This window comes from Peromyscus eremicus, chromosome 8b (genome assembly GCF_949786415.1).
Source record: "Peromyscus eremicus chromosome 8b, PerEre_H2_v1, whole genome shotgun sequence".
In the NCBI taxonomy this organism is placed as follows: Eukaryota; Metazoa; Chordata; class Mammalia; order Rodentia; family Cricetidae; genus Peromyscus; species Peromyscus eremicus.
Window position 1 is genome coordinate 9,409,307 of NC_081424.1, and position 27,754 is coordinate 9,437,060.

At 41.9% G+C, this 27,754-nt stretch overlaps 1 protein-coding gene across 1 annotated transcript in view; it reads right to left on the bottom strand.

Annotated features, from left to right (window-relative positions):
* Nucleotides 1–27,754, bottom strand: part of Pdss2 (decaprenyl diphosphate synthase subunit 2) — a 237,460-nt gene that overhangs the window by 95,181 nt on the left and 114,525 nt on the right. The window contains exon 3 of the mRNA XM_059272457.1: nucleotides 18,702–18,900. Coding sequence (XP_059128440.1) covers nucleotides 18,702–18,900 — 199 coding nt within the window. The remainder of the gene's footprint in view (nucleotides 1–18,701; nucleotides 18,901–27,754) is intronic.

Consider the following 27,754-nt stretch of genomic DNA (forward strand, 5'->3'; position numbering starts at 1 on the left):
TGTGGGGCTGGAGAGATGGACCAGTGGTTAAAAGCTGCCCTTCCAGAGGACCCGAGATTGATTCTTAGCACTCATGGGCAGCTCACAACTCCAGTTCCAGGGGACTTAACACCCCCTTCTATCCTTTGCAGTACCAGGCATGCATGTGGTACGCAGGCATACATGTAGAGAAAACACCAATAAACACAATAAAATAAGATTTAAACATTTATTACTGTGTCTGTGATGTGTGCATGTGGACACATATGCTACAGCTTGTGTGTGGAGGCTAGAAGAAAACTTTGTGGAGTTGGTTGTCTCCTTCCATCTTTTTTTTTTTTTTTTTCCGAGACAGGGTTTTTCTGTGTAGCTTTGCGCCTTTCCTGGAACTCACTTGGTAGTCCAGGCTGGCCTCGAACTCACAGAGATCTGCCTGGCTCTGCCTCCCGAGTGCTGGGATTAAAGGCATGCGCCACCACCGCCCGGCTAGCTTTTAAATATTTTAAGAAAAACAAAATATGGTTTTAGCACAAATACAGGCCATTCATATTATCAGGAAAATATAGAATTACAGATTGGGGGGGGGACTAGAGAGATAGCTCAGTGGTTAAAAGGACTTGTGGTTGTGCAGAGGATCTAGATTGGGCTCCCAGCACCCACATGGCAATTTACAACCATCTGTAACTCCTGCTCCAGGGGATCCAACAACCTCTTCTGGCTTCTGAGGGTGCCAGGCACACATGTGGTACACAGAAAATAAAAATAAACACATCTTTAAAAAGGGAAAGGAAAGGAACAGCGATAGAATTAGAGGAAGCCTAGGGTATCCGAGCAGTGGGGATCTTTCTTAGTTCTCTTAGCACAAATGAAGCACAGGGCGAGTGAGAGACTAAGCAAAAGGTGGGAAGACGTGCACTCCAGCTGAGGCTGTGAGGGCCTGGGTAAGTATAGCATTCTTTCATAGAGACTGACGATATACCATTAGTGTCTGTAAGGGTCTTTATCATTTACAAACTGGGTTCAAACACCTTGTCTTGTTTCAGGTGGATTCAGTTCCCAGTGCTCAGCTAGAGCTCCCAGGCTGGCAGCCTCCCCGAGATGGTGACCTCTGAAGAACACAGGCAGCAGTAACTATGGCCAAATTAGGGGTGCAGTCTACTCAGCTACCAGCTGGGCACGAACAGCCCAGCTGAGCCCTATTCTGCATGCTGATTAATATAAATGAATGGCTTTGATCTAGCCATGCTGCAGTCTCTGAAAGAAGGCTCTCCACGCCATGCCCAGACCAGAACCAGGTTTCCTGAAGTCACCGAGGAAAGCTCTATACACCAGACACAGCACTAACCACAAGTTCCGGAGGAAGGCTGTGTGAAGGGAGGCTTTTCAACGCTGCCAGGCGTGGAAGGCAGGCCTTGTGTTTCTGTGGGAGGGCGACAATCTGTTCTGCTGAGCTAAGTTCTGGCTAAGAAGGGACAGCAGGGAAAGATGGCACGGCCATCAGGACAGGTGCAGCAAAAACTCTGCAAATTGATAATCTTCACCTTTAATTTAGAGCAGCTGATACAATGCTTCATAAACTACTGGTGACAAGGGTTTTGGAAAACTTCAGCTAACTACATGACAGTATAAAATCACAATATATACAACTTGAAATAGACCTATAAGCTCAAGAAGATAGAGTACACAGTTCTGAGATTCCATTCTGTATCAGCTGGTGTACTCGCTGCATAAATGCTTGTTGATAGCTTACTATATGGCTGGCACTGTACTCAAAAAACTAGTCTCATTAAGTTACAATTCCTTCAATAAGGATTAGCAAGAGGGCTCTGGCAAGTCGTTGGAACTGTGACAATCTGATTTCAATCCTGAAGGTCCATAGGGTGCAAGTGTAACCAGCTTGGCAGATGAGACGCTTGTGTGGCCAACGTGCACCACCATGCCTTTAATTCTAGCACTGAGGCGGAGGCAGGTGGATCTCTGAGTATGAGGGTAGCTGGTCTACACAATTAATTCGAGGACAGCCAGGGCTACACAGTGAGACAGACAGAGAGAGAGAGAGAGAGAGAGAGAGAGAGAGAGAGAGAGAGAGAGAGAGAGAGAGAGAGAGACAGAAGAGGGAGAGAGAGAATTCAGTCTCTCAATCTGACTATCAGACCGCTGAAACAATGGGCCCGCCCCATAGAAATGAGAATCTACTCAGGTATCTCAGGCTGGAAGAAGAAAAAAGGCCAGAAGAGGAACCTGTCTCCCAGAAAGAGATTTTCCACAGTTCCAACGACTTGCCAGACCACCTTACAGGATAGATGGTGGTCTGTCTATCTTACAGGACAGATGGAAGCCCAGACAACGGTGGGTTAAGGGTGGGCAGGACCACACCTTCACTGTGACTGCCTCGTTTTTTTCCCTCTTCCCAATGTGGCCACTAAATAAAATCTCCCTTTTTTGCTGTCTTCTTTTAATTTGGCTTATTGAAGATAGGTAGCTGGACCTGTCTTGTAGCACAGACTGTGACCCTCAAGTTCAATAACATAAGGGGAGAACTGACCCTGCAAGAAAGTTGTCCTTTGACTTCCACACATGCACTGTGGTACATCTCCTCCGAGACCCCCGAGTAAATAAAAACTTAAAAATTCCTTTAACTAAGTGGCATCCTTAACCCAGAGGTTTGTGGTTCAAACACCATTGTGAGACTATTAGGTCTCAGGAAGCCCATACATCCAGAAATGAGCTCAAGCTGGACTGTAGGACTGCTGGAAGTTTTATCAAAGCCGCATTCCTCAGGAACTTGTGAAACTGGTTCCCATCCGCCAAAGGAGTCATTTCCCTTATGTCTGGCAGAAGGGACCTATGGCTACCTGGGGTGGTTATCAGCATACCGAAGCTCCTGTGGCCTCCAGGCTCCCTCAGGCTCTACTTACAAGTACTTGTTAGACATTCCAAGTCCACCCCAGCCTCCTGACCCGGTCCTCCTACAACTCCTCACCCTCCTGACAACCCAGCTACCCTTGCTCTTCTCTCTCCCTGTGCTCCATTCTCTATCTCCTGCTTTCTCACCACCTCCACTCTCCAGTCCCTCCACAGACAGGCATGGCCATGCCCAGGCCATTTCCTTCTCTCTGCTTTGGATTCTTCTAGATGCTTCTGGATAGTTTCTCTCTTATTCACAATAAAAACCTTTCCCTCATAAGGGAGTGGTTAGGGATCACGCCTAAATGAATTCTAATATGCAACTTTTTCACATCTGACATACTTTGTAATACAATGAATGGACAGACACATCCTTTGTCTAGATCACTAAGACAGTTACACACAGATGTGCTGTAAGCCCTCAGCCCATCCAGGTCATTTCTCTGGGCCTCATTTTACCTATCTAGGATTACCAAGAACCAGCTCCATGTTCAGACGTATCTACATTTACATCAGATCTCCATTCACAGCTGTAGTTTCTATTTTGTCTGAGATAGGGTCTCATGACTTTGTAGCACAGGATGGATTCAAACTTGCGACAATTGTCTTGCATCAACCTTTTACAGATATGAGCCACCACCTCCAGCTGCATTTAAAAATTAACAATTGTTAACACAGCTAGTTTGTTAGCTAAACTCTTAAAAAAACAAAAAACAAAAGCAATCCAAAAAAATTGCTACTTTTTGAATAAAGGCAATTTTTTGCCATTGATCACTGATTATTTACCACTGACCAAAGCCAAGTAATCACCAATTTAAATGCCAAATTGGCTCCTGAAAAAATGCAGGTAATTTTAAAACCTTAAAAATTTGCGTGAAAGCCGGGCGGTGGTGGCGCACGCCTTTAATCCCAGCACTCGGGAGGCAGAGCCAGGCGGATCTCTGTGAGTTCGAGGCCAGCCTGGACTACCAAGTGAGTCCCAGGAAAGGCGCAAAGCTACACAGAGAAACCCTGTCTCGAAAAACCAAAAAAAAAAAAAAAAAAAATTTGCGTGAAAAAGGGAAAAATGTGATGCTCGTGGAAAAGTTGTCTGGCTAGAACAGGTGCTGAGACTTGAATGACTACTGAAGGAACCGAGGCAGTTCTGACACCGTGATGGGACTGTCTCCGTTCTACTTTCCAGTTCTCCAACACGGGAACTGCTGAAGATGAGTCCATTGTAGCTAGGATGCCACACTCAGTGCTTTGTATCCTCTGGGCACTATTACAGTTAGGCTGAACTTTAAAAGAATGTGACTACTATGCCAGTGATTTGCCTGTTTTCTTTAATGGGGCTGACAATATCCATGTTGCTTACAGTGCTTCACCCAGGGATTCTCAAAGATGGCGCTGAAAGATGGCGGAATGCTGCCTTGTACACGTAGCTTTCAACATTTTTAAAGTGCAACCTCATGTATGCACTTACACAGCTCAGTTGTTAGTTCCTTTTCTAATTGGGCCACACTGGAAGGCAGACATTTGCAATTCCACAATAGTCCTAGGTTTCTACAGTAAAAGGAGGTCTGGAAATGCAGGCACGATTTGTACACTAAAATCCACACAGCTTGTGTAAAACTATACTTGTATTTTTCTCAAACACCTGTACAGCTCTTCAAAAACCTAGGCTTCAAGGGAACTCCAACAGTGTGTTCTTCTCATATTGTGCTCCAAAAATTAGGGAATTCTCCCTTCCCTCTCAAAGAAAATGACATGGTAGAAGTTTGGGGTTGGTTACATCATACTCTGGGCTAGTCTGTGGTCAGAAACTCTTCAGACTATTAAGATACACAGTCAGCATTTTCTTGGACGAGTGGTAGATTGAACACAGCATCCTGTGCAGGCTAAGCACATACATATCCTCTATTACAATTGGCTTTTTATTGTTTGTTTGTTTTTGTTTTATTTCGTTTGTTGAAACAGGATTTTGCTATGTAATCCATTGGCTGGTCTGGAACAGATATGTAGGCCAGACCGGCTTCTAAGCTCCCAAACCACAAAAGCAGGAAGGTCACTGGAGTTGAGGAGGTTGAAGAGATGAGGATTCACGAACAGAAAAGACACACTTTATCCACACAGACCATTAGGCAGTCTCGCAGGCACATGGTAGCATACGAAGAGCACACACAGACACACATGCAGACTGGTGAAGGCAAAAGCAAGGGCTCACACCTCTGGCCTCACGGCCACATCTATACAAAACCCACAGAAAGGTGTCATTCCGCCATCGTTACATAACAGACGCTGTCACTGCTTGCCTTAAGGTTCCCTGGAAAGCAGGTGTCAGCCATCTTTTCCTGACTCACAGCTTCCCAAGATGCCACCATTCGCCATCTTGTCCAAACTGTATATCCACATCAGTGTCATGTCTAAACATGTACCCTGGCTCTGTGTCCCCAAACTCAGTTCTCAAGTACTGGGACTGCAAGTGTGTGCCCACATGCCGCTTATAATCTGCTTCCCTCTTCCCACCCATAATTGTCAACATAGAGTTTACTAGGCAGTGATGATAAGGGACGCAAACGGGCAGTGGCCAAAGGACCAATGCAGAGGAACACTGTTGCAGGACATGCGATCACTGTGAACCCTGAGACTGTGTTAGTTACTGGAAAAACCTGTTTCTGTGGTGGTGTGGCTCAGCCCTAGCACACATCTTTAATCCAAGAGCTTTCTGCTTGAATACTGTAAACAGGATTAAATAAAGTCAACCACAGGTCAAGAGGTGGAGCAAGCAAGCAGTTGACAGGAAGCGAACACAGGATGATTAAGAAAGAAACCACACAGAGTAAGAGGGAGCCAGGAGCAGGGATAGAGAGGCGCACAGGAAGTGAAAAGGAGGAACATTCAATTGGAAGAGTCTTGTTTGAGATACCATATGAGGAAGAGGAGGCTTCTGGGATGCTGGCCGAGGAGGAAGGTCAGCTGGATGCTTTCTCTGCCTCTCTGAGCTAGCAGGCTTTTACCCCAACATCTGGCTCCTGAGTCTTTATTGGTAAAATCAAATGATTAAGATTTTGTTAAAAACAACAGAAAATACTTTCTCAGCATGAGAGTGGACAATGGCTTAAGAGACCAAAATGGCTTTTAAATTATATCTTCACTGCTTAGTATAATGCACATAAAATATTTTATTGTGTGCAAATACCACTCTAATATGTGAATTAGTTACATGAAATCATAACTATTTCAAAATAAATTTGAAGTTACCACTTTGCTGCATCGTCACCTCAGGAATTTATATTTCCCTATTACCATATGTATTTTAAAGTGTTCAGACAATGAAGTCACTTAAGTTTCTCCGCACGCACCTACCAGGAAGAGCAAACTCAATGAACTGCACTGTCGTTAGAATCCTGGAATATGTTTGAAATTCTTCACATCTAGGACATATCTAAAAGATTTTGGGTTCTCTAAGTATGCCTGACTTTATTAACTTGAGTGTTTTGTTGTATTCACATACTATGCCATCTTCATGCCAGGATCAAGCTCTATATTGCCAGTTTTGACTCTTTCCTACAACTCTCAGAATTAGAGAATATCAGAACTGTCGAGAATCCAGAAGACAGACATGATGTTGCCTTGACTTTATAGATAAAAAAACTAAAAACAAAAACTGTGTTTGCTTATTACTTACTTTCCTAAAGTTCTCTACGAAGTCTCCTTGATACTGTAGTGGAATATTTATCCCACTATTTACGAGTTAATAGTGAAGGTGCTACAACTCCCAGGATGGATAAGTAGTCTGCAGAAAAAGATGGCTGACTTGAACTTCAAATTCTGAGAGTGTTAAACAACTAATTGAAGGAAGGAAAGAGAACAAGAGAGGAAGAGAAGAGTGGGTGGGGTAAGAGAAAAGGAGAACAGCTTGAGCTGAGGATGTAGCTCAGCTGTACAGTGCTTACCTAGCAAGTAGGAAGCCCTTTGCTGCTGCTGCTGCTGCTGCTGCTGCTGCTGTTGACTTTTTTGTTTGTTTTTCAAGATAGGGATTTTCTGTGTAGCCCTGACTTTCCTGGAACTCAACTCTGTAGACCAGGCTGGCCAAAAGCTCAGAGATCCACATGCCTTTGGGTGCTGAGATTAAAGAAGTGTGCCTCCACGTTTTGTTTTTGTTTTTGTTTTTAAAGACAGGGTCTCTGTTACGTAGCTCTGGCTGGCCTCAAACTGAAGATCTGTCTGCTTCTGCCACCTAAGTGCTGGGATTAAAAACATATACCCCCACATTGGGCAAAGCCTTGGATCTGATCCATAGGGTCAGATGTACTGCATAAACTGTACTGCATAAACTGGATGTGGTGGTTTATACTATAATCCCAGCACTTGAGACCCTGCCTTAAACAACAGCAGCAGCAACAACAAACCCAAAGCCAAAGTTAGACACTTCATGTTTTTTTTCTGCTTTGTTGTATCATACTTCACCTCTATAAAACAGGTACATACTACTTGATGTTTGGTGTTTCCTAATCTCCTGTTGACTATTGTCTGAAACGACCCCAGAACAAAGGCAATTAAAGATAAATAGCTGGGTGGGATGTGACATAAATCTAAAATCTCAATACTTAGGAGGATGAGACAGGAGGATGGCAAGTTTGAGGGTAGTCTAGGCCACAGAGCAAGACCCTGTCTCAATTTAAAAAGGAGAGAAATGAAAAAAAGACAAAACTTACGAATAGCAACAAATAATCGAATGCATTTCCCAAATGCTTAAAAAGAAACAGCCTTGGCACAGCCATACTTTCTAACAACCCCACTTTAATGTTTTCACAGTTACAGTATCAGAACTGACCTTGGGGTCAGGCATTGTCAGCTAATGACCTGTTGGACTAATGGCCTTAAGCTTTGCCTTGGGCACACAACTCCAGCAGGTCATTAGCTGCCAGAAGGGCTCTCTCCCCAGTCACTATTGCTAAATAAATAAAATCTGCTCCTGGGCTTAGGCTCTATAAGCCAACTTTGGCTGGTAGTGATTTTTTTCCTTGAGTGTTTCCAACTCTAACAGTGTTAAGAAAATGATGGAAATGCTAAGACAAAATTTATATCAATACAACTGAGCTATTAATGAAAAGTAGCCTCAGTTGATCCTCTGACTCTCTTTGGAGTTCTTTTTCATGTTGGTAGAATAGAGCAGGCATCTGATTACAAATGTACCACGGTTTGCAACTGCAACTGCGAGTCAGTTGTCTGGAGCCTGAGCCACACTTTCTAACAAAACAAAGTAAGAAAGAGGTGGCCTACAAAAGCCTGGTTACTTCATACCGTTAGGAATGCCATCATCTTGTAATTAAAAAAGGATGACTAGAAAACAAAACTCTTATAATATTTGAAATTAAATAAAGTGTGTGTGTGTGTGTGTGTGTGTGTGTGTGTGTGTGTGTGTACCAAACAAGTACTTGTTAAATTGTCTTTAAATATTGCCTTAGTAAAAGAATGAGGGTACATACACATATTGTATTTCAGGATTATTTCATTTTTAAATATAATTCCCTATCACCCCCTCTCCATTTTAAAATTTTGAGATAGGGTCTCATGCAGACCAGGCTGGCTTCAAACTTGTTATATAATGCACAATGACCTTAATCCCATGATCTCCTGCTTCTACTTCCCAAAGTATGAGGATTACAGTCATGCATTACTATGCTTTAATTTTTTTCTTTTACAATTTATTTAGCTTCCATAGTGCTAGAGGGTGGTACTCATGTACTACTGGAGGAGAAAAGTACTTATCATTCTCCCAAGCTGTGAAACCTGTAAGTTATAATAATGACTGGCTTGAAGAGATACGCCGACTGGCGCAATAGTGGTATAAACGTTACGTGAGTAACCAGTGACTTTCTGATTGGCTCTAAGACCCACTCCATGAGATGGAACCCATTCCTGGTACTGTTAACAGGGTCAAGAACTTGTGGCTAGATAGTTCATAGGCCCTAGGGGAGAACCTACTACTATTACACTGTTAAATGGGCATAGTATTGTAATGACTACTAATGACTTACTGCTATACTCACAGATCAGTACATCTCTCAACCCTCATCAGAAAAGCTTCTTCTTGTAGTAGGTGGCAATTAACATAGAGACAATCAACTAGTCAGCATACTGAATATATGAAACTGTGGAGCGCTTGGCCCTGAATGTGATGTATATTGTAACTCTTCCCCCAAGACTCAGGGAACTTTGGGGAATAGGAGGTGGAAAGATTACTAAGAGCCAGACATTAGAGATGATTTCAAGGAAACAATCTCTCCAGACACACCAGGGAAGTCACACACAGGAATGCACGTGATTTTGACAGCATGGGCAAGCCAGACAAAATCCCAGCTTAGGTGGTAGGCAATGTGGGCATAGAATCCCACCACTAGCTGAGGGATTGGCATTTGAAAACTGTTGGAAGAGGGAGCATCAGCTTCCTTTAAAGATGGTAGGTCAACCATATTCCAGGCCAGGCCCCACGCCCACAAGCGATCAAGCAAAACAAAGTGGGCTTGATGTGGGGCAGGGGACACACCTCAAAGTTGGGTGGGTAAGCAGGTGAAGAGAACTGGATGCGGGATAGACATGCTAAAAATATATTGTAAGAAATTCTCAAAAAATGAAATAAATAAATATTTAAAAAATATTTAAAAAATCAAATCAAGTGTCAGGCAAGATGGCAAATATTTTTAATTCTAGTAATTGGGATGTAGAGCCAAAACATTTTTTACTTATTATTACTGTGTGTGTGCATGATGTAGAAGATATGTGTATATGTATGTGGATGTGGATGTGTATGGTGCATGTGTGGAAGCCAGAGGACAACTTTACAGAATTAGTTCATGGATCCTGGGGATTAAACTCAGGTTTACCTGTCAAACCTCTTGACCTGCTGAGTCATCTCACTGACCCTCTTGACCTGCTGAGTCATCCCACTGGCACTCTTTACCTGCTGAGTCATCTCACTGGCCCTCTTGATCTGCTGAGTCATCCCACTGGCCCTCTTGACCTGCTGAGTCATCTCACTAACCCTCTTGACCTGCTGAGTCATCCCACTGGCACTCTTTACCTGCTGAGTCATCTCACTGACCCTCTTGACCTGCTGAGTTATCTCACTGACCCTCTTGACCTGCTGAGTCATCTCACTAACCCTCTTGACCTGCTGAGTCATCCCACTGGCACTCTTTACCTGCTGAGTCATCTCACTGACCCTCTTGACCTGCTGAGTTATCTCACTGACCCTCTTGACCTGCTGAGTCATCTCACTAACCCTCTTGACCTGCTGAGTCATCCCACTGGCCCTCTTGACCTGCTGAGTCATCTCACTGGCCCTCTTGACCTGCTGAGTCATCCCACTGGCACTCTTTACCTGCTGAGTTATCTCACTGACCCTCTTGACCTGCTGAGTCATCTCACTAACCCTCTTGACCTGCTGAGTCATCTCACTGGCCCTCTTGACCTGCTGAGTCATCTCACTGGCCCTCTTGACCTGCTGAGTCATCCCACTGGCCCTCTTGACCTGCTGAGTCATCTCACTGGCCCTCTTGACCTGCTGAGTCATCCCACTGGCCCTCTTGACCTGCTGGGTCATCCCACTGGTACTCTTTACCTGCTGAGTTATCTCACCGGCCCTCTTTATTTTGGTGATTTGCAACTCCAAGAAAAGGTTCTTAGCTCATATTTTTCTCTCGAAAGAGTAAGGAAAAGTCAAAGAAAAAAAGTGAATATCTTAGGTGAAATAATAAATAAGAGAAGGAATGTTGTATGCATTTCACAGACTAGCTGAGGTGAAATGAACTGAGGTCCAAGATACAAAGATGGATACCATGTACAAGCCTGTGGGATGAAGAAGGGATGGAGGGTATGAGAGATATTAGATGGGGAAGCTAAAGATGCTGAGGACAGACAGAGCTGTTCACTAATTGTTCATGAACTCCCAACTCAGGAAGTTTCTAGGCAAGATGGTTACAAGGCACCATAGTTAGGAACAACTCAACTTTGAAAATAGCTTCTGCTGCCCCATAGCTTCGAACAATTTATAACAATGAAAATGGAGGAGGCAAAGCGGATTTCATAACAAATGACTTCTAGAAAATAGAGAGTGGGAATTATAAAAACGGAGGTAGCTAAATGTGAAAGATCACTGTACCTGAACTTGGTGGTGTAGGCCTGCAATACCAGCTGGAATTGGTAGGTGGAAGCAAAAGAATCTGGAATTTAAGTCACTCTTGATTACAAAGGGAGTTCAAGGTTAGCCTGGGCTTGTGTGCAACTGTGTCTAAAAAAACAAGAAAAAGATTACTGTAGCTAGTGCCGCCAACCAGAGTGTGGACTCAGCTCAACACTTTCAAAAGTTGTACTTTGTAGAATGCAGGGGTTTTGTTTTGTTTCTGGGGGTGTGTTGAGCTCACATTTTTTGCCTCTTCTATTTTGTTGCCAGGTTTCCAGATTGTCAGACCTTGAAAGAAACATTCACTTTACATGACGGCAGGTGCTTGCTCTGCCAAAGAAATGCTGTATTATTACATTGTTTTCACTAAAGGTTCTAATGAGACACTACATTTTAAAAGACATAGTTCTCTTTCTAGTTTTTTAATATACTTTACATATACTAATAGTACGTTACTTTAAAAGCCAAGGAAGCAGACTCAGAAAATGAAGTCTATTTAATATGTATCTCTGTTAGCAAATGATAAGGAAAGAGCAGCAGACAATAATTTGTTTTGGAATTCTGAAGTATTTGCATGATGGTATTTTGAATGTTCTATTTAACTGACATAGAGAAGGCCTCTCATTGTTACAATATTTAACAGTCTACTTTCCTTTTGTACTGATTTCCTCTGGCCATGAATACCTATACACAAGTGGGTTATATGCAGGGCAGAACATTAATCTTGGGTGTCAAACTGAAGAGGCTTAGGATATTAACACAATAATTGCTGAGTGTGTGGTGGCACATGCCTATAATTCTCAGTAGGTGGAGATGGGAGGATCAAGAATTCAAGGTCAATCTCAGCTGCAAAGCAAGTCTGAAGAGAGCATGGACTACATGAGACTATGTCTCACAAAAGCCTCACCCCCAAATAAATAATTTCTATAAGTAAAATACACTAGTAAAGGTATAAATGCACATTACCATAATAATGCCATTTTAGGCCTCTGGTCCTGAATGCTGGGGACAAAGCCTAGGGCCTGCAAGTACTCTCTACCATTGACTTAGATCTCCAACCTCAGAAGTGCCTATATTAATTATAGATGACGGGGAAGGGAAACCTGAAGTTCATATAATATAGCATGGTTTTAGAGTTCACTTTTGATGCAAATTAGAAGGCAAAATTAATGACAACAGACAGGACAAACAAACAAAAACCCCAATAGCAGCCTGTTTATTTAAAATACATGGGCTAGGAGATGGCCTGGCCAGTAAAGTGTCTGCCATGCAAAGGTGAAGGCTTGTTCTCCAGCACCCATGGAAAATTCCAGTGCGGCAGAGCATTCCTGTAACCCCAGCACAGGGGAGGTATAGAGAGGAGGCTCCCCAATCCCCAAAGTCAAGATTCAGTGGGAGACCCTGCCTCAAAAAACCTGAGTGTTGGCCAGACATGGTGGTGCATGCTTTTAATCCCAGCATTCGGGAGGCAGAGCCAGGCAGTTCTCTGTGGGTATGAGGCCAACCTAATTTATATAGTAAATTCTCGGTCAGCCAAGGATACAGAGTGAGCTCTGTATTTAAACAAACAAACAAACAAACAAACAAACAATCAGGTGGAGAGCAATTGAGGAAGAACCTGACATTGTCATCTGGACTTTACATGTGTATGCATATGCCATCCTTCTCACACCCACATGCACACACACCTAAATAAATGCATACATACACACAAAAAAATATATACAATACACACAAATATATATAATACACATACACAAATATATAAAAGAGATTTATATGCATAAATTGAACATATTTACACAAAATTCTCCCTGTAAACAGCATATTTATGCCTGTAGGAAGACAAAATTAACATAAGGAGCTATATCACTCTGTAAGGAGTACATCTGTGCTGCCAGTTATTTAGAACTATAAGTCACTAATGCTTAATGGAACAGTCCCCAACAGTGACATCATAACAATGCTCTTGGGTGTCAGACAAGATCAGACTGACTCCCAGTCTCTCATCTCAATGAAAATGATTTTGGAGGTGGGGGGTGCAACATGAGCTTATTTCTTTAAATGTAAGGCTTATCACTATAAAGTAAGGACTCTCTCTCTCTCTCACACGCATGCACGCACACACACACACTTTGGTATAATCTTAAAATAGACACCCAGTCTATATAAATACCGAAGAAAACCTGTAACGGTAAGTTATAGCAGCTGAGAGATGGTTCAGCAGTTTAGAGCTCTTACTGCTCTTGCAGAGGGCCCAGGTTCAGTTCCCGCACCCACAAGGTAGCTCACAACCACTGTAACTCCAGTTCCAGGGAGAACTGATGGCCTCTTCTCATCTCCAAGGGCTCTTGCATGTATGTGGCACATACACACTCACATAATTTCACACACTACACATACATTTTTAAAGTCTTTATAAAGTATAATATGTTTCTATTTTATGATCCTCCCTCTAATTACTATGTCTATGTGATAACTTGATACTCAAAAACAAGAAATGAGCACATGATCAGAGCATTATAGCATATTCTACATGAGCAACTATATCAATGGTGTGAGGAAACTTATGGCTTCGAAGCCTGAGGTCTTTCAGTCCAGGTCTTTTACATAATGAAGTACTAAAATAAAAAGTTCCATAATTGAATGAAAACCCATAAATGAATGAAAACCCAATCATTAATTTTTAAAGTCATTCTTGAATTCAAAATCTTGTTAACTTGTATTTTTGACTCCATCTATAATAGTAAGAAGACTACTGCTTCAGGATTAATATACCAATTTCTATATTCAGGAATATTTAAAAGCCTAAGTGTTACCTATGGCAATTACCTAGAAGACGCCTAATATCTTTGGGAAGAGCCGAAGGAAGACTAATTGACTTTGCTAATTTTACCCTTGGCAATTATAAAACAGCTCTGAATTTCATCTGACTGCAGAAACCTTCAGCTAACAACAGTCTGCCCCTGGAGGGGCAGAGAAACATACCATGTAGCTTGTACACAAACCCACTAGCAGAAGAAAATCGGAAACCGGTAGACTGGATAAGCCATAAAATACTAAAACTGCTGCAAACATGACAACTTTATCATCAAATTAAGTATACATACCCTCAAAAAAAAAAAAAAAGGCAGGCTGTCACTGTGAAAAACAGTGACATATTATAAACAAATTCTGTATCACATTCTGCCTGATCCCTCATTACTGTAGTATCTATTTATTTTGTCTTTATTGACAATTTTTTCTTATAAAAGGAAATTAAAACATTAAATAGAATCTAAGTATACCATGATAGTAATCCTTGTTAGGGGTAAGTCTTGTTTAATAAAATAGGTCCTCTGCTATAAAATATTCATATTCCTTTAAGTACTATTCTGAGGAAAACAGAACCAAGCGTTTTACTGAAAGGGCTGGTTCTGACTATGGGGAGGTGCTTTGTCAAAGAGAACTCTGGACTTCACACACCCCGTTTCCCCTTCCTGTGTGTGCAGTTCCGAACACTGTTCAACAATTTGGACCTTACCTATCATGATCAATGAGGGCTGTGAGATGCCTCGATTTGGAGATCAATCATGGATTGCCATGGTACTCTAGTTCTTTCATAGAAAATGAGCTGGTGAAGCATCTTTTGGAACGGAACCTGCAGAACCTTTAGAGACCCTTTCAAGAACAAGACTAAGAAGACCCATGTGTGGAATGAACAGGAGGGATGCACAGGATAAAGGCTTAAGTTTAGCATAACCATGAAACTCAGAAAGAAACCTATAGTAGTCTAAAAAGGAATTTTTTGCTGGAGGTCTTAACACAATGCAAATGTGAAGGAGCGGTGTATGCAGAGGCTGTGGAGGTACAGGGTTCCCAAAGGGAGGGGTCCTGGTCATTCTTATTTCTTGGGCAACTGCTGTTGGACATGTTGAGGTTTCTTTTTCCTTTTTACTGGTCTTCTCTTTGTAAATCAAGCAGTGCTACTGAAATCCGGTGCCTAATGGAGCAGATGGTGGAGGTCTTAGGTTCTGGAACACATATAGTGATGCCTTTGAATGCTAAACACCAAGAGCAGATTTCACAGGCTGTGAATCTGATTTGATTTTGATGATAATAAAATTCCCATTTTCACTGAATTCAAACCACAGTGAAAGGCAGAATATGTGACTGACACAAGCTAGTTCAGGAAAAAGAATGCTTTAAATATTATTCCCACAAAGGGAAGTAGTTAATCAATTATTTTTTTTCATCGTTAGGGCATGACTGTACTTTCAGATAAAGGCACCTCTACTCTTTTGTAATCCAGCAAAAGTAGCTGGGATAACACTCACTAGTGCTGTGCTTGACAGTCATGGACCCTGGGTTCACCCCACTTGCAGAATAGCACAAAGTAAATTCAAACTGTCAACGAAAGGAAAACAAAGAGAATTTCCTGAAAGCATTGAGCCTTAGTTTCTTTTCTAAGGTAAGAACGTATTGAGGCTAATTCTGAAAATACAGAACTAGGTACAATTAAGTGATAGATCTAGAATATTTCCTCCCCTTGGGTCTTTGGGTCTAATCCAATGTGGCCACTGTTTATGCCTACAGGTTATCCTGTGCCCAATGCACCCCAAAACTACCAAACTTTCACACGTGGAAGCGTTCCCTTCTCCAAGTAATGCCCAGACTCCTCATAGACCACAGCAGTCTGGTAGAAAGGCAAGACAGACCATGGGGTCAGTGACTCCCAGGGACAGTTAAAGACTCACTTTTGCCTCAACATGTGGACCCCACTGATAAAATCAGTAAGACCCAACCAAGTATACATACATACAAGGAGGAGAGAAGTGTGAGGTCAGGCAAGCAAGCCAGCTCAACAGGGAGGAGATCTGAGAGTCTTAATCTGTTCCATGCAAGTAATTCCTTGTCCCCATGTGGGTAGGAAAGAGATGTTCAGCACTCTCCTACTATATTCTCCTTTAAAAGCAGTGGATCTAGCTCATGAAATAGTGCTACCCTAAAGTGCAAAACCATGATGGAAATGTCAGGCAGAGTGGGACTACCTCTCAGCATCTTTCAAGGCACATTCTTAGCCTCCTTCCCTGAGAGGGTGACCAGGCCACTAAATTCTGGCCAAGAAGATGTATGCAGAAGGAGCATAAGACCTCTGAGAAATGTTTTAATGTTCAGACATTGCATTATCTACAGAGAAGTGTGAAGATAGCTAAAATGTTACACTTTCTGAAACAAGTACTTAGCAACAATTGACGTTTTTATATTGGTAGACTCAAGTGGACACTTTTAAAAAATAATTTAGAAAGAAATTAAAATAACATATTCATCTACATAAAAATAAGAACTTTAAAATAATGGTTATCCGAATACTAAAATATAACAAATAGAGGAGACTGGAGAGAGCTCAGTGGTTAAGAGCACTGGCTGCCTTTCCAGAGGACGTGGGTTCAATTCCCAGTGCCGACATAATGACTCACAACTACCTGTAACTCCAGGTTTCAGGGGATCTCCTAGCCTCCACAGGCATCATCTGCACATACATGGCACACATAAACTCATGTAGGCCACCCCTCGACCCCCAAAACAAAGTAGATCATCCATCCATCCATCCATCCATCCATCCATCCATCCATCCATGCATGCATGCTGTGGGATGGTCTGTATGTCAAGTGTGTTGCTGATTGGTCAATAAATAAATCACTGATTGGCCAGTGGCCAGGCAGGAAGTATAGGCGGGACAAGGAGGAGAATAAAGCTGGGAAGTGGAAGTCAGAGACACTGCCAGCCGCCACAATGACAAACAGCATGTGAAGATGCCAGTAAGCCACGAGCCACATGGCAAGGTATAGATTAATAGAAATGGATTAATTTAAGCTATAAGAACAGTTAGCAAGAAGCCTGCCACGGCCATACAGTTTGTAAACAATATAAGTCTCTGTGTTTACTTGGTTGGGTCTGAGCGGCTGTGGGACTGGCAGGTGAGAGAGATTTGTCCTGACTGTGGGCCAGGCAGGAAAACTCTAGCTACACATCTCTCTCTCTCTCTCTCTCTCTCTCTCTCTCTCTCTCTCTCTCTCCCTCTCTATCTATCTATCTATCTATCTATCTATCTATCTATCTATCTATCTATCTATCTATCTAGTGTGCTATTGATTTTTTGAGGCAGGCTCTGGTTGGCCTGGAATCTGCTATGTAGATGAAGCTATTCCTCTGCCTCTCAAGCAATGAGGTGAAGATGTCTGCCACCACACCCGACTTAGAATAATTATTCTTGATGCATATTCATATACTTTAGTTTGTTTCTTAGCCATATCTAATATTATATTACTGATATTTTTGTTTTGCCTGTGTGTATGTCTGTTCACTAGCAATGACCATGGATACCAGAAAAGGGTATTGAATCCCTTGGAACTGAAGTTCTATACAGTTGTTAGCTGCCACATGGGAGCTGGGTATTGAACCTGGGTCCTTTGGAAGAGCAGCTGGTGCTCTTAAGCGTTGAGCTATTTCTCCAGGCCTCTATTTTCCTAGAGACTGTATTTTTTAAGGCTGAGCACTGGTAGGATGTGACTGGAATCTCAGCATTTCGGAGGCTGAGGGAAAACTGTTATGTTCCAGTCCATGACAGCATACAGAGGCCGTTCACTGCACGTGGAGCCGGGCCAGTGGCCAGGAAGCAGCAGCAGCGGTCTTTCTGTCTCTGCACACTTGGGAGTCTGAGCCAATAGGATCACTACAAATTTGAGATCACACAGTCCACAAAAATACAACAAAGACTATTTACAATCTCACTAAGCAGTGGACTAATTAACGTTTTGATGTCTTTCCTTGTACTTTCTTACTGTTGTTTCCTCATTCCTTTATAGATGGGGACTTTTTTTTTGTAACACGGTAAGAACCTGCCTATGTGTAAGTCTTTTAATCCTATTTTTCAAGCACATTTTACGATGTGGTCACTTTCCTTTGCCATTAAACATTTTTCATAAAGTTTTAATGTCTATATAACATGCATTTGGATACATCACTTAACTCTTCCATTATTTGACATTTAATCTGCTTACCTTTTACTATTACAAATAGATCTACAATGTTGCAACTGACAGAACTGAACATCAATTTTTCCCATTCCAGATTATGTAGTTCATAATATTTTCAGAGTTCCAAGGGTTTTAAGCATTTTAATCCTCCCTCCCTCCCTCCTCTGTCTCTTCCTGCCATTCTTGTATATGCTAGGCAAACATTCTACACTGATCTATATTCCCAGCCTTGCTCTTTTATTTTGGAGATCACTCTATAGCCCAGAATGGCCCTGAACTTACGATAATCCTCCTGCCTCATCCTCCTAAGTGCTTTTTTTTCCTTCTTTGAGACAAAGTCTTGCTCTGAGGCACAGGCTGGCCTTGAACTCATGATCCCCCTGCCTCTGCCTCAGAGTACAGAGATTACAGTCTTGTGCCACCATACCTGCTCTTCAGCAGTGTTTCCTAGCATTAATCTCTTTTCCTTCGTGGTGACACTGCCATCACCACCTTCCATAGTTCACTGAGCATCCACACAGGGGAGCGGAGCAGCAGGACACACAGACCTCTGTGGCCTTCACTAACCAAGCGTGAGACACCCGAAGGAGGCCATGCAGGCACAGTTGAACCCTGTCTGTTTTTACCTTGGTATTCTGGAGAAGAGCTAGTCCATTACAGGCATTTGCTAGAAGAAAGTCTCCACTCAGGATAGCTATTTTGTTTCCAAACTTCATGTCTTTCAGTGGTCCATCGGAAGACTGTAATTCACTTAAATTTACTATCCCACGATGCACGAGGAGAGCAGTGTGTATAAGTTCTGTGATCTCTGCCAAACTTCTTTGACTAAAACATAAAGAAAAGGTTTGTATAAATGTCAAGACTGTATAACTTTATAACCAATGCCAGGATTCAGTTCTCAAAAATAAAACCATGCACACATGGTATTGGCGGTGCGGGGTGGGGGTGGAGGAGCGATGTCCCTTTCTAACAAAGCTTTTAGAAGTTTCTCTATTGACTAGTCTGGACTAGTAATCCTCCTTACTCTACCTTACCAGCCACTGGTCTCAGAGAAATGATGGCCAGAAGTGCTACCCTCCCGATTCATTGAGATACCTTGCTCTCAACGCACATTTCTTCTTCACCTAACTTTAAGATTTCTGGGAATTGTCAGTTACATCATCAAGTTAAATGTGAATTGAGTAAGGCATGGGCTAAATACTTTACATACATGATTTCTTTTAGTCCTAAATATAAAGCTCGGGGATTTTCAGAAACATGGTCTCTTTCTTCAAGGACCAACTCTTCCACACTGAGAATGGATGTATACACACCTTCAGTAGGAAATAAGGCAGAAAGTCCCGAGGAGTCCATAATTCAGGACCGTATCTCATGAGATGTCAGGAGATACCTGTTTCCTTTTATATATTTTTCTACAGTTTGTACACTCTGTATGAGAATAAAAGTATTATTTTTATAATCAAACAAAAACTTCCATGTATTTTGATCCTGCAGAATGCAATCTGATGGAATCAAATGCACGTGATTAGTGGAACAAACAGAACAAAACAGAAACTAAGGTCAGAGTTCGGTGGCCTGTGCTCACAGAACCAGCACCCGGGAGGCAGAGCAAAGAGGACTGCCATGTGTCACACACTGAGTCCCAGCCCAGCCTGCCTTACAGTGTGAGGCCTGGTCACAAACCACACAGACACAGAAACTACCCCCTCACACACATTAAAACAAAAGCAAGCGGCACTGAAAATTTAAGCCTCCCCTCAACCCTGTTATAGGTATGATTAATCCTCAATTATGAGGAAGAAACTGTTGCACACAAATGAAATGAGTTCTCAAGGGCACAGTAATGTGGAGCTGGGACTCCGCTGGAATCTAACTTTGCTAGATGAGTCAATGTGAATATAATGTGGTTTCCAGGTCCCATTTCAGCCCTCCACATTAACCCCGGGCTTAGCGGTGCTACTTGCTTGTCCAACAGAACATCAATAAACAAGTCGCCGAAAGGAAAGCTTAAGGGCAGTTCACAAACACACAAGCTCAGGCTGCTTCAGGAAGTCTCAGAGTTGCAGGACCCTGGGCAGCAGAGCCTCTCAGTCAGTCCAGACACCAAAGGAAAAGAAAAAGGTGGTGCCAAGACACCACAACATACAACGGCTTGCTGTGAAATATCAGGCATTTGGTAAGGAAAGCAAATACTCAGGAATAGCGTTGCTATAACAAAAGGCCAAACTGAGTCTGTGGGTTGAGTCTGAACAATGTTGGGGGCTGAAAATGGTTCTCTTTTAACATAAGCTGAAAAGGCAGTGAGCAAGCTGTTCCTGGAAAAACTCTGCTGCACTAACCGGAAAGATAGGCATCTTTTCCTAGCTAAAATAAATTATACTTAACAAACTTAGAGAGCTAGGTAAGGAGATTTCAGGTAAAGTGCTAGAAGTATTGGCTAGCTTTTGCTGTATAATATAGTGTATATGGATGCATATACAGTACAAGAGAGAGAAAAGAAAGTTGTTCAATTTGCAAGCAGTTTAGAACACAATAAGGGAGCAAAGACTCGCCAGGCTGAAAATAAAACTGTTTCACATTTTCAGTATATCCAGAAAAAAATTCCCAAAGGAAGAAATAGTATTAGGAAAAAGAACAAATTAAAAGTGTGGGCCAACAAGATGGCTCAGCAGGTAAAGGCTTGAGTTTGAGCCCCAGAATCCATGTGAAAGTGAAAGGAGAGAGTCTGTTCTCTAAAAGCTGTCCACTGACCTCCTTGCTGTGGCTTGCAAGTAATGATGACCATGACGGGAATGAGCTGGGCATGAGCTGGGCATGGTACTTACAATCCCAGAATTTGGGAGGTGGAGGTAGATCATTCAAGATCATCCTCAGCCACACAGTGAATGTGAGATCAGCTGTGATGGTGATGGAAGACCTCTCATTCAGACACACTCCGGGCAGTGGGCTCACACAGGGCACACTCAACGTGCTTTGTTTGGGTCGGTTTTGTCTTACTGATTTTCCCTTTTTAGTTTGTCTGTTTTGATTTTCCTTTTTGTTGTTTTTCTTTTTTTAAGAGAGAGACTATGAAGTTGTGTGGGGAAGAATATGATCAAAATATACAAAACACATTTTTAAATAAAATTAAAAAACAAACAGTAGACCACTACATAGTTCTACACATGAAGCAATTCTCACTGAAAAGGGAGGCAGCTCAGAGAGCAGAGCAAGTGTTACAGAGAATGGCCAATCAGGAAGCTGCTTCTAGGTACTAGGATTGGGCCCTAGCTAAGAAGTATTTCTTGCTTATAGAATAGCTAGTTCTAACAGCATGATTTGGATTTCTGGACAGCTGGACTTCAGAATTGCTGTGCACCAGTGAGACTCACTCTTTAAGACATGAGATCTTATTCCTACACAGTTCTCAGGCGGCTCCCAAACTCCTGGTCTCATGCAATCCTTCTTTACCTGCCCAGCTATCTTGCTGTCCCCTCAGAAAACAAGTTTTAAGAAGCGGTGCTAAGCTATAAAACCATCCATTAAAAAAGTGACTAAAAGAATTAAGAATTTTATTATGGGGGCTGGAAACATAGTTCAGTGATCAAGAGTGCTCCTCATCCTCCCAGGGGGCTGTGCACACCTGCAGCTCACAAATGCTCTGACACCCTCTTCTGGACCCTGACAGCACCCCTATCATACATGACATACACTCACACAGACATATACATAAGTAAAACTAAATCTTAAAAAAATTATTACTACCTCACAAATACTTTGTTTTTATAAAACTATTCCCTGAAAAGAAAGAAAAAAACAAACCAAAACAAAATTGGGGGTAGAGTAGGGTGTGAGATCTGGGAAGTATTAAGGGGGAGAGTGGGGAATGAATATGATCAAAATACATTGTATGCATGTATGAAATTCTCAAAAAATTAATAAAACCAGGCATGGTGACACATGTCTTTAATTGTAGCATTTGGGAGGCAGAGACACACAGATCTTTGTGAGTTCCAGGCCAGTCTGGTTTACAGAGTAAGTATTTATGAAGCTAGGGCGACATAGAGAAACCCTATTTCAAAACCAAAAGAATTAATAAAAGTATTTTTTATTCATATTGTCACATTTGACAAAAATTGCACAGTGAAATCATGAGCAAGTATACAGCACAGAAGGGTTAAGCATTTAGGTTAAGTCCCTCATGCAGTTTACCTCAGGAAAGTAAAGCCCAGCAAGCCAGAATCTGTGGGTGTTCTGAACTACCCTAAGGATGGAAATGAGTAACTGAGCATTTAATAAAGACATCTATAATAATAAACAGCATTCATTAAATAAATAAGAACCTTGAAATGCCACATCACCAGAAACAAACTGTAGTAATAACTAAGTGAAAAATCATCATGTATTGTAGCCAGCACTTACAAAGAAGCACTTTCACTTGTACTACCTACTCGCCTTTCTAATTACAGCAGGCCCAGGGAGGGTCAATACTTGATCTAGAGCCTGGAGTTTGGAAAGGACAAAAGTACAGTTCAGAGCCACCTTGTCATAGTGACCAATGACAATGTAAAATGTTTATTTACCTAATGAATAGTAAGTGTGTGTCGGGGGGAAATAAGTCAAGGATATTAAAGTATGTAACCGTGGCATATGCCCACCATGTACTCACCCAGCTTTCAACCTTATTGCTAAGCACCATGGAAAGTAACTTTTTAAAGAGACAAAACATTAAGAACAAGATGGCCTCTAAAAACACCCCTCTCTAAGGTCTCATTATGTAACCCTGACTGTCCTGGGATTTGATATGTAGACTAATTCTACTTCTGCCTGTGCCACAATACAGCTCGGGGGTGAATCCCCTGCACGCTCAAGTCATGGGGCTTCTCATCACTGAAAGGAAGCCAGAGACCTGAAGAACAGATCTCTCCATGGCTCAACTTCTTAGGTTCAGGTTTTTGTTGTGTTTCATGACTTAAGACTAGTAGGCAATTGTAAAAAAGAGAAAAAACTGTTGCTATTATTGGTCCCTACTTTCTGTAGGAATAGGAACGGACTGTTCAGTTGTCTTTAAACCTGTTTGGTACTTACCACCTAGCACTGTGCTCTCGACTTCCTAGATTTTATCAGATGAACAACTCTGGATCACACTGTGCAGAAGTACAATGTAGTAGCCAGCAGGGAAGTAATTTAAGTGTAAAGGAATCTTAGAGAACTTGCTTCTTCTTATTTTAGTCCTATTTTAGGTACCCACAGTAATTTAGTTAAGCTTTTGGTGCACTGGATCTAAAAATTACTTTACAAAAAAGTCCCCATGCCATTTTATGTAGATATTTTTATACTCTTGGTTATTTATCCTTCCTGCTTGGCCTTGATTAGAAAGGAGTAATAAATAAATAAGCTGGACACAATGGTACTCATGAGGATCACGGTGACTTGGAGGCCAGCCCTGGCTAATGAGGTACAGAGTGGAACCTAGGTGAGCCAATGTTATGAGACCACAGACTCAGCCCTTCCCAGAACCCCTAACAACAAAACAAAAACAACAACAACAAACCCAAACCAGTCCACTTACAAAAAGTGCCCAGGGTAAGGAAGCAGTTGCTGCCTGAAGAAAACGGAATGCTTTTTATAAGAATTTATGCCCACCAGCACATCAAGATGTCCCCAGGGGTACAACAGTGACAATTGTATCTTGGGGGTAACCTACAGCCACCGAATTGAACTGAAGGCCCACCCAACAGGAGGGACTTCATGCCTTGTCCCGTAAACTTAGCCAACCAGCTGCACACAGAGGATCCTGGAGAGCCGACTACTGCAACTTCCCAAGTGCATTCTAAATCCCCACTCTGTGTCTACAGACAAGCACAGCTTCTTTCTGCAGCAGACGGAGGCCATCCCAGAAACCCACAACTGGTCATAATGCGGAGAAGAACTGGCTGTGGGGTGTCCATCCACATGTGATCCCTACACCTCAGGCTCAGGGACATCAGAGAGGAGGGGCAGAAGGATTGTAAGAGCTTGAGCTCAGAACATCTCCTCTAAGAATGTCTTCTATACAGGACAAATCTCAGCTGGTTCTATTTATATACACATGTGTATGCATGTATGTATGTCTCTATGTAACAATAATAAAACGGCAGCGGTCATGGCACTGATAGCAAATGGGGGCACAGGAGGAGCTGGAGGAGGAAAGTGTGGAGTGGAAATTATGTAAATATAGGACTCATGAAATTTTCAAAACAAAGTTAGAAGATTTATACCCAATCATTCTTTGAACTATATATTAAGCGATTTCATTTTATTTCATTTTCCTTTAATATTTCCCCAAGATTTTAGCACCCTATGTTTCAGAAATAAGAGCAGCAGACATTGTTAGTTACCTGCTCACCTAACCTCCTTCTAGTAACAAAGCTTTCTTAGGTTTGAAGTGGCCATGTAGTCCTTTAAGATCTTCTCATTAGCTGGGAATGGTGGCACAGGCCTTTAATCATGGCACCTGGAAAGTGAAGGCGGGAGGATCTTCATCCTTTACATAGAGTTCAAGGTAAGCTTTGGCTACCTAGCTCCCCCATGTCAAACAACAACCAAACAAAGCCCCAAAGATCCCTTCAGCAGTTGAGGTAGCTCTGTGATCACATGACAAGTCTAGCCAAGGATATATACGCAGAGGTCTAGGAGGGATCCTGAAAGTCTATTAACTCTTAGTAGGAGGACATAGATTGATTCAGTTGGTATGCACCTTTGACCTTTGGGGCTTCACCCAGCTAGACTATGACTGGACTTCTTAGAGGTGCAGGGGAGACTCAGGGGTCTAATGAAGGCAACAATCTGTGAGAGGTAGAAGAAGAGAAGAGAGCCTGAGCTCTAGGGGGCTTGGGTGCTCCACCTGCCCTCATGTGCTACCACTGATTTTGTGCTGTTATGTCTCTGTTTCTATTTACACCCCTTCACCTCTGCCCTGTGCTGGTGACTGAGCCCAGGACCTGGGGCTTCCAAACAAGTGCTCCACCATGAGCTACACTCTCAGCAAGTAGACTTATCTCTTGAGATAAATAAATACGGTACTCCTTAAAGCTACTGCTATATTTGGCCTAATCAATTCCTAAGACAGAAGGTCAATAAAAAATTGTGCCAACGGGAAGACACTTATGTTTATCTTTCTGCACTCTCATTTTTTTTCAACTAATATTATGTCTTGGAGATGCTCCACATTATTTACTGGCAGAGAATTCACTCTTGCTCATTTAATATATCCAGAGAGACCACTGTGTACGACAGTGCCATACAGTTCTACTGTTCTAGGGTGAGTACCAGGTATGTGTTGTTGAAAGAGTTTCTTCTGATTTGGTGTGTGTGTGGGGGGGGGTATGTTCACACGCACTTGTGCATGGTATGTGTAGATGTTAGAGTACAAATTTCTGGAAGTTGGTTCTGTCTTTCCATCTTGCCTTTGTTTGCTTGTTTTCAGACATAGTCTCCTTGGGGTTTCGGCTGCCTTGCTTACTCCAGGCTAGCTGGCCTCCGAGCTTCCAGCCAGTTCTCTCTCGGCCTTCCAATTCACAGCCATTACAGATGTATGCTACACACTGGCTTTTCACTTGGATTCCAGGAACTGAACTCAGGTCACTGGGCTTGCACAGTTTAAATGTTTAAAAATCACCTCTAGCCAGGTATAGTGGTGCACACCTTGGTCCCAGCAGGAGCAGGAGGATCTGTGAGTTTGAGGCCAGTTGGTTTATTTAGTGAGCTTCAGGCCAGCCAAGGCTACACAGTGAGACTCTATCTCAATAATGATGATAACCATCAGCTTTATGCCACTTTTTAAATAAAGCTTTCCCCCCATTTTTCCAGAATTAATTCCTTCTGTACTTAAAGGTCTTTGAAAATAGTTCAGTCATTCCTCATACCTTTTCATTTCTACATTTTAATTATCTACTTCCATATACTGCCTAGAACATATTTGTTAAAGGAGCAATTTGTTACTTAGCAACAGCTTCAGAAAGGCCTCAGGACTGCTAACACTGATTTCAGAAGGGGAAGTAGTGATCTATACTAAAGTCAGGCTTACAGAGACACAGTGGTAACTCCTTAGGGTCAATGAACTTCCAATTAGCTACGTCACAGGCACACAGTTGCTGCTGAACAGTTGAATTAGTTTATTCTTACAGAAACTTGAAATCTCTATATGCTTTAGACTTAGGTTTGGGTTAAAACAGTAGGACAGTCAAAGTACTTCACCATATAGGGAGATTAAAAGACAATGGAACTTATTTTTCTAATTCCCTGTTTTCTTCTCTATTCTCCCATCCTTCCTTCCATTCCTTTGTTTTAAAAAATATAGACTGGTACAGTCAATATTTATGTTGTCTTCTACCTAAATGTTTACATGTTGTCATTTTTAGCTTCTAAAGATGCATTTAAGAAATAAGACTTTTATTTGAGGAACATACAAGTGGAAAATACTGCATCAAGAGCCTCGATGGACTGACTCATCATCAGCTTTGGCCACTCTTGCTTCAGTTACAGCTTTTGCTCTCTCTCCAGATCACTTGGAAGTAAATGCCACACACTGTCATTTCATCAGAAAAGACCTCAAATGTCCTATTAAAAAATGGATAGTGGTGATTATGGCTGCACTTACTTTGAGCCAATTATTACTATACGATGAGACCCTGTGTAAAATAATTTTTGCAAGACTAATTCAGCTGACTAGTAAATCAACTGTTACTTCAAACAATGGCTCTTCGAGGTAAGCAACGCTGCTCCTGTCCAGAAGGGAGCTCAGCTGACAGGCTCAGTCCACACAGCTGGTACATGGCAGCTGGACGGAAGCCCAGGGCTGTGGGTTCTAAAGCCGAGGCTCTTTGCATATCAATAGCAAACTCATCAAAATCCCAAACACAACATGTACAAGATTTAGGGCCTTTCTGAAAGTGAAATGGTAGGCCAGAGTCATTTATTTAAAGTCATTTTATTTGAATCCTAAAACATTTTTTTGTTAGAAAAATGATTTTTATTATCATGTAGGAAGAATAAATTAAAAAGAAGATTTTAGAAAAATAAGATTAGATTTAGGTTTTAATACTTGTTATGAAGCTATGACTGCAGGTCTTGGGGTGTATGTGTGTGTGTGTGTGTGTGTGTGTGTGTGTGTGTGTGTGTGGTTTTCCAGTACTATGACCTGAATCCAGGATCTTGCATATGCTAGGCAATCACTGCACAATACTTTCAACCTCTGTAGCTTTAATATATATAATAACAGCACAACTGACAAGTATATATTTTTGGTGGAATCCAGAAAAAGAACCAAATACATTTGAAAAATCATTGTGACAGAGATAACATTTCCAATCCTTACAGAAAAGATATGTGTATTTTTTTAAACAAATGATGTTGAGCCTACTGGCTGCCACTTAAAGGGGTAAAAGATCCCTAGTCACAACCTGAATAAATACGTATTAAGATGGATTAATTATCTAAATGTGAAATGTGATACTATATATCTAGGGAAAAAGTATATATTCATTGGAAAATATCCATGAATGTCCTTTTACTAAGTGACATATAAACCAATGTTTCCCACATTTTCATTTGATCACATCTAGTACATTCATAAATTTACTAGGTCTATCTTGGTGCATGCCTGTTGATGGAAATGGAGCAAAGTAGAGGAACGCAGTAAAACCCATCAACAGGCTGT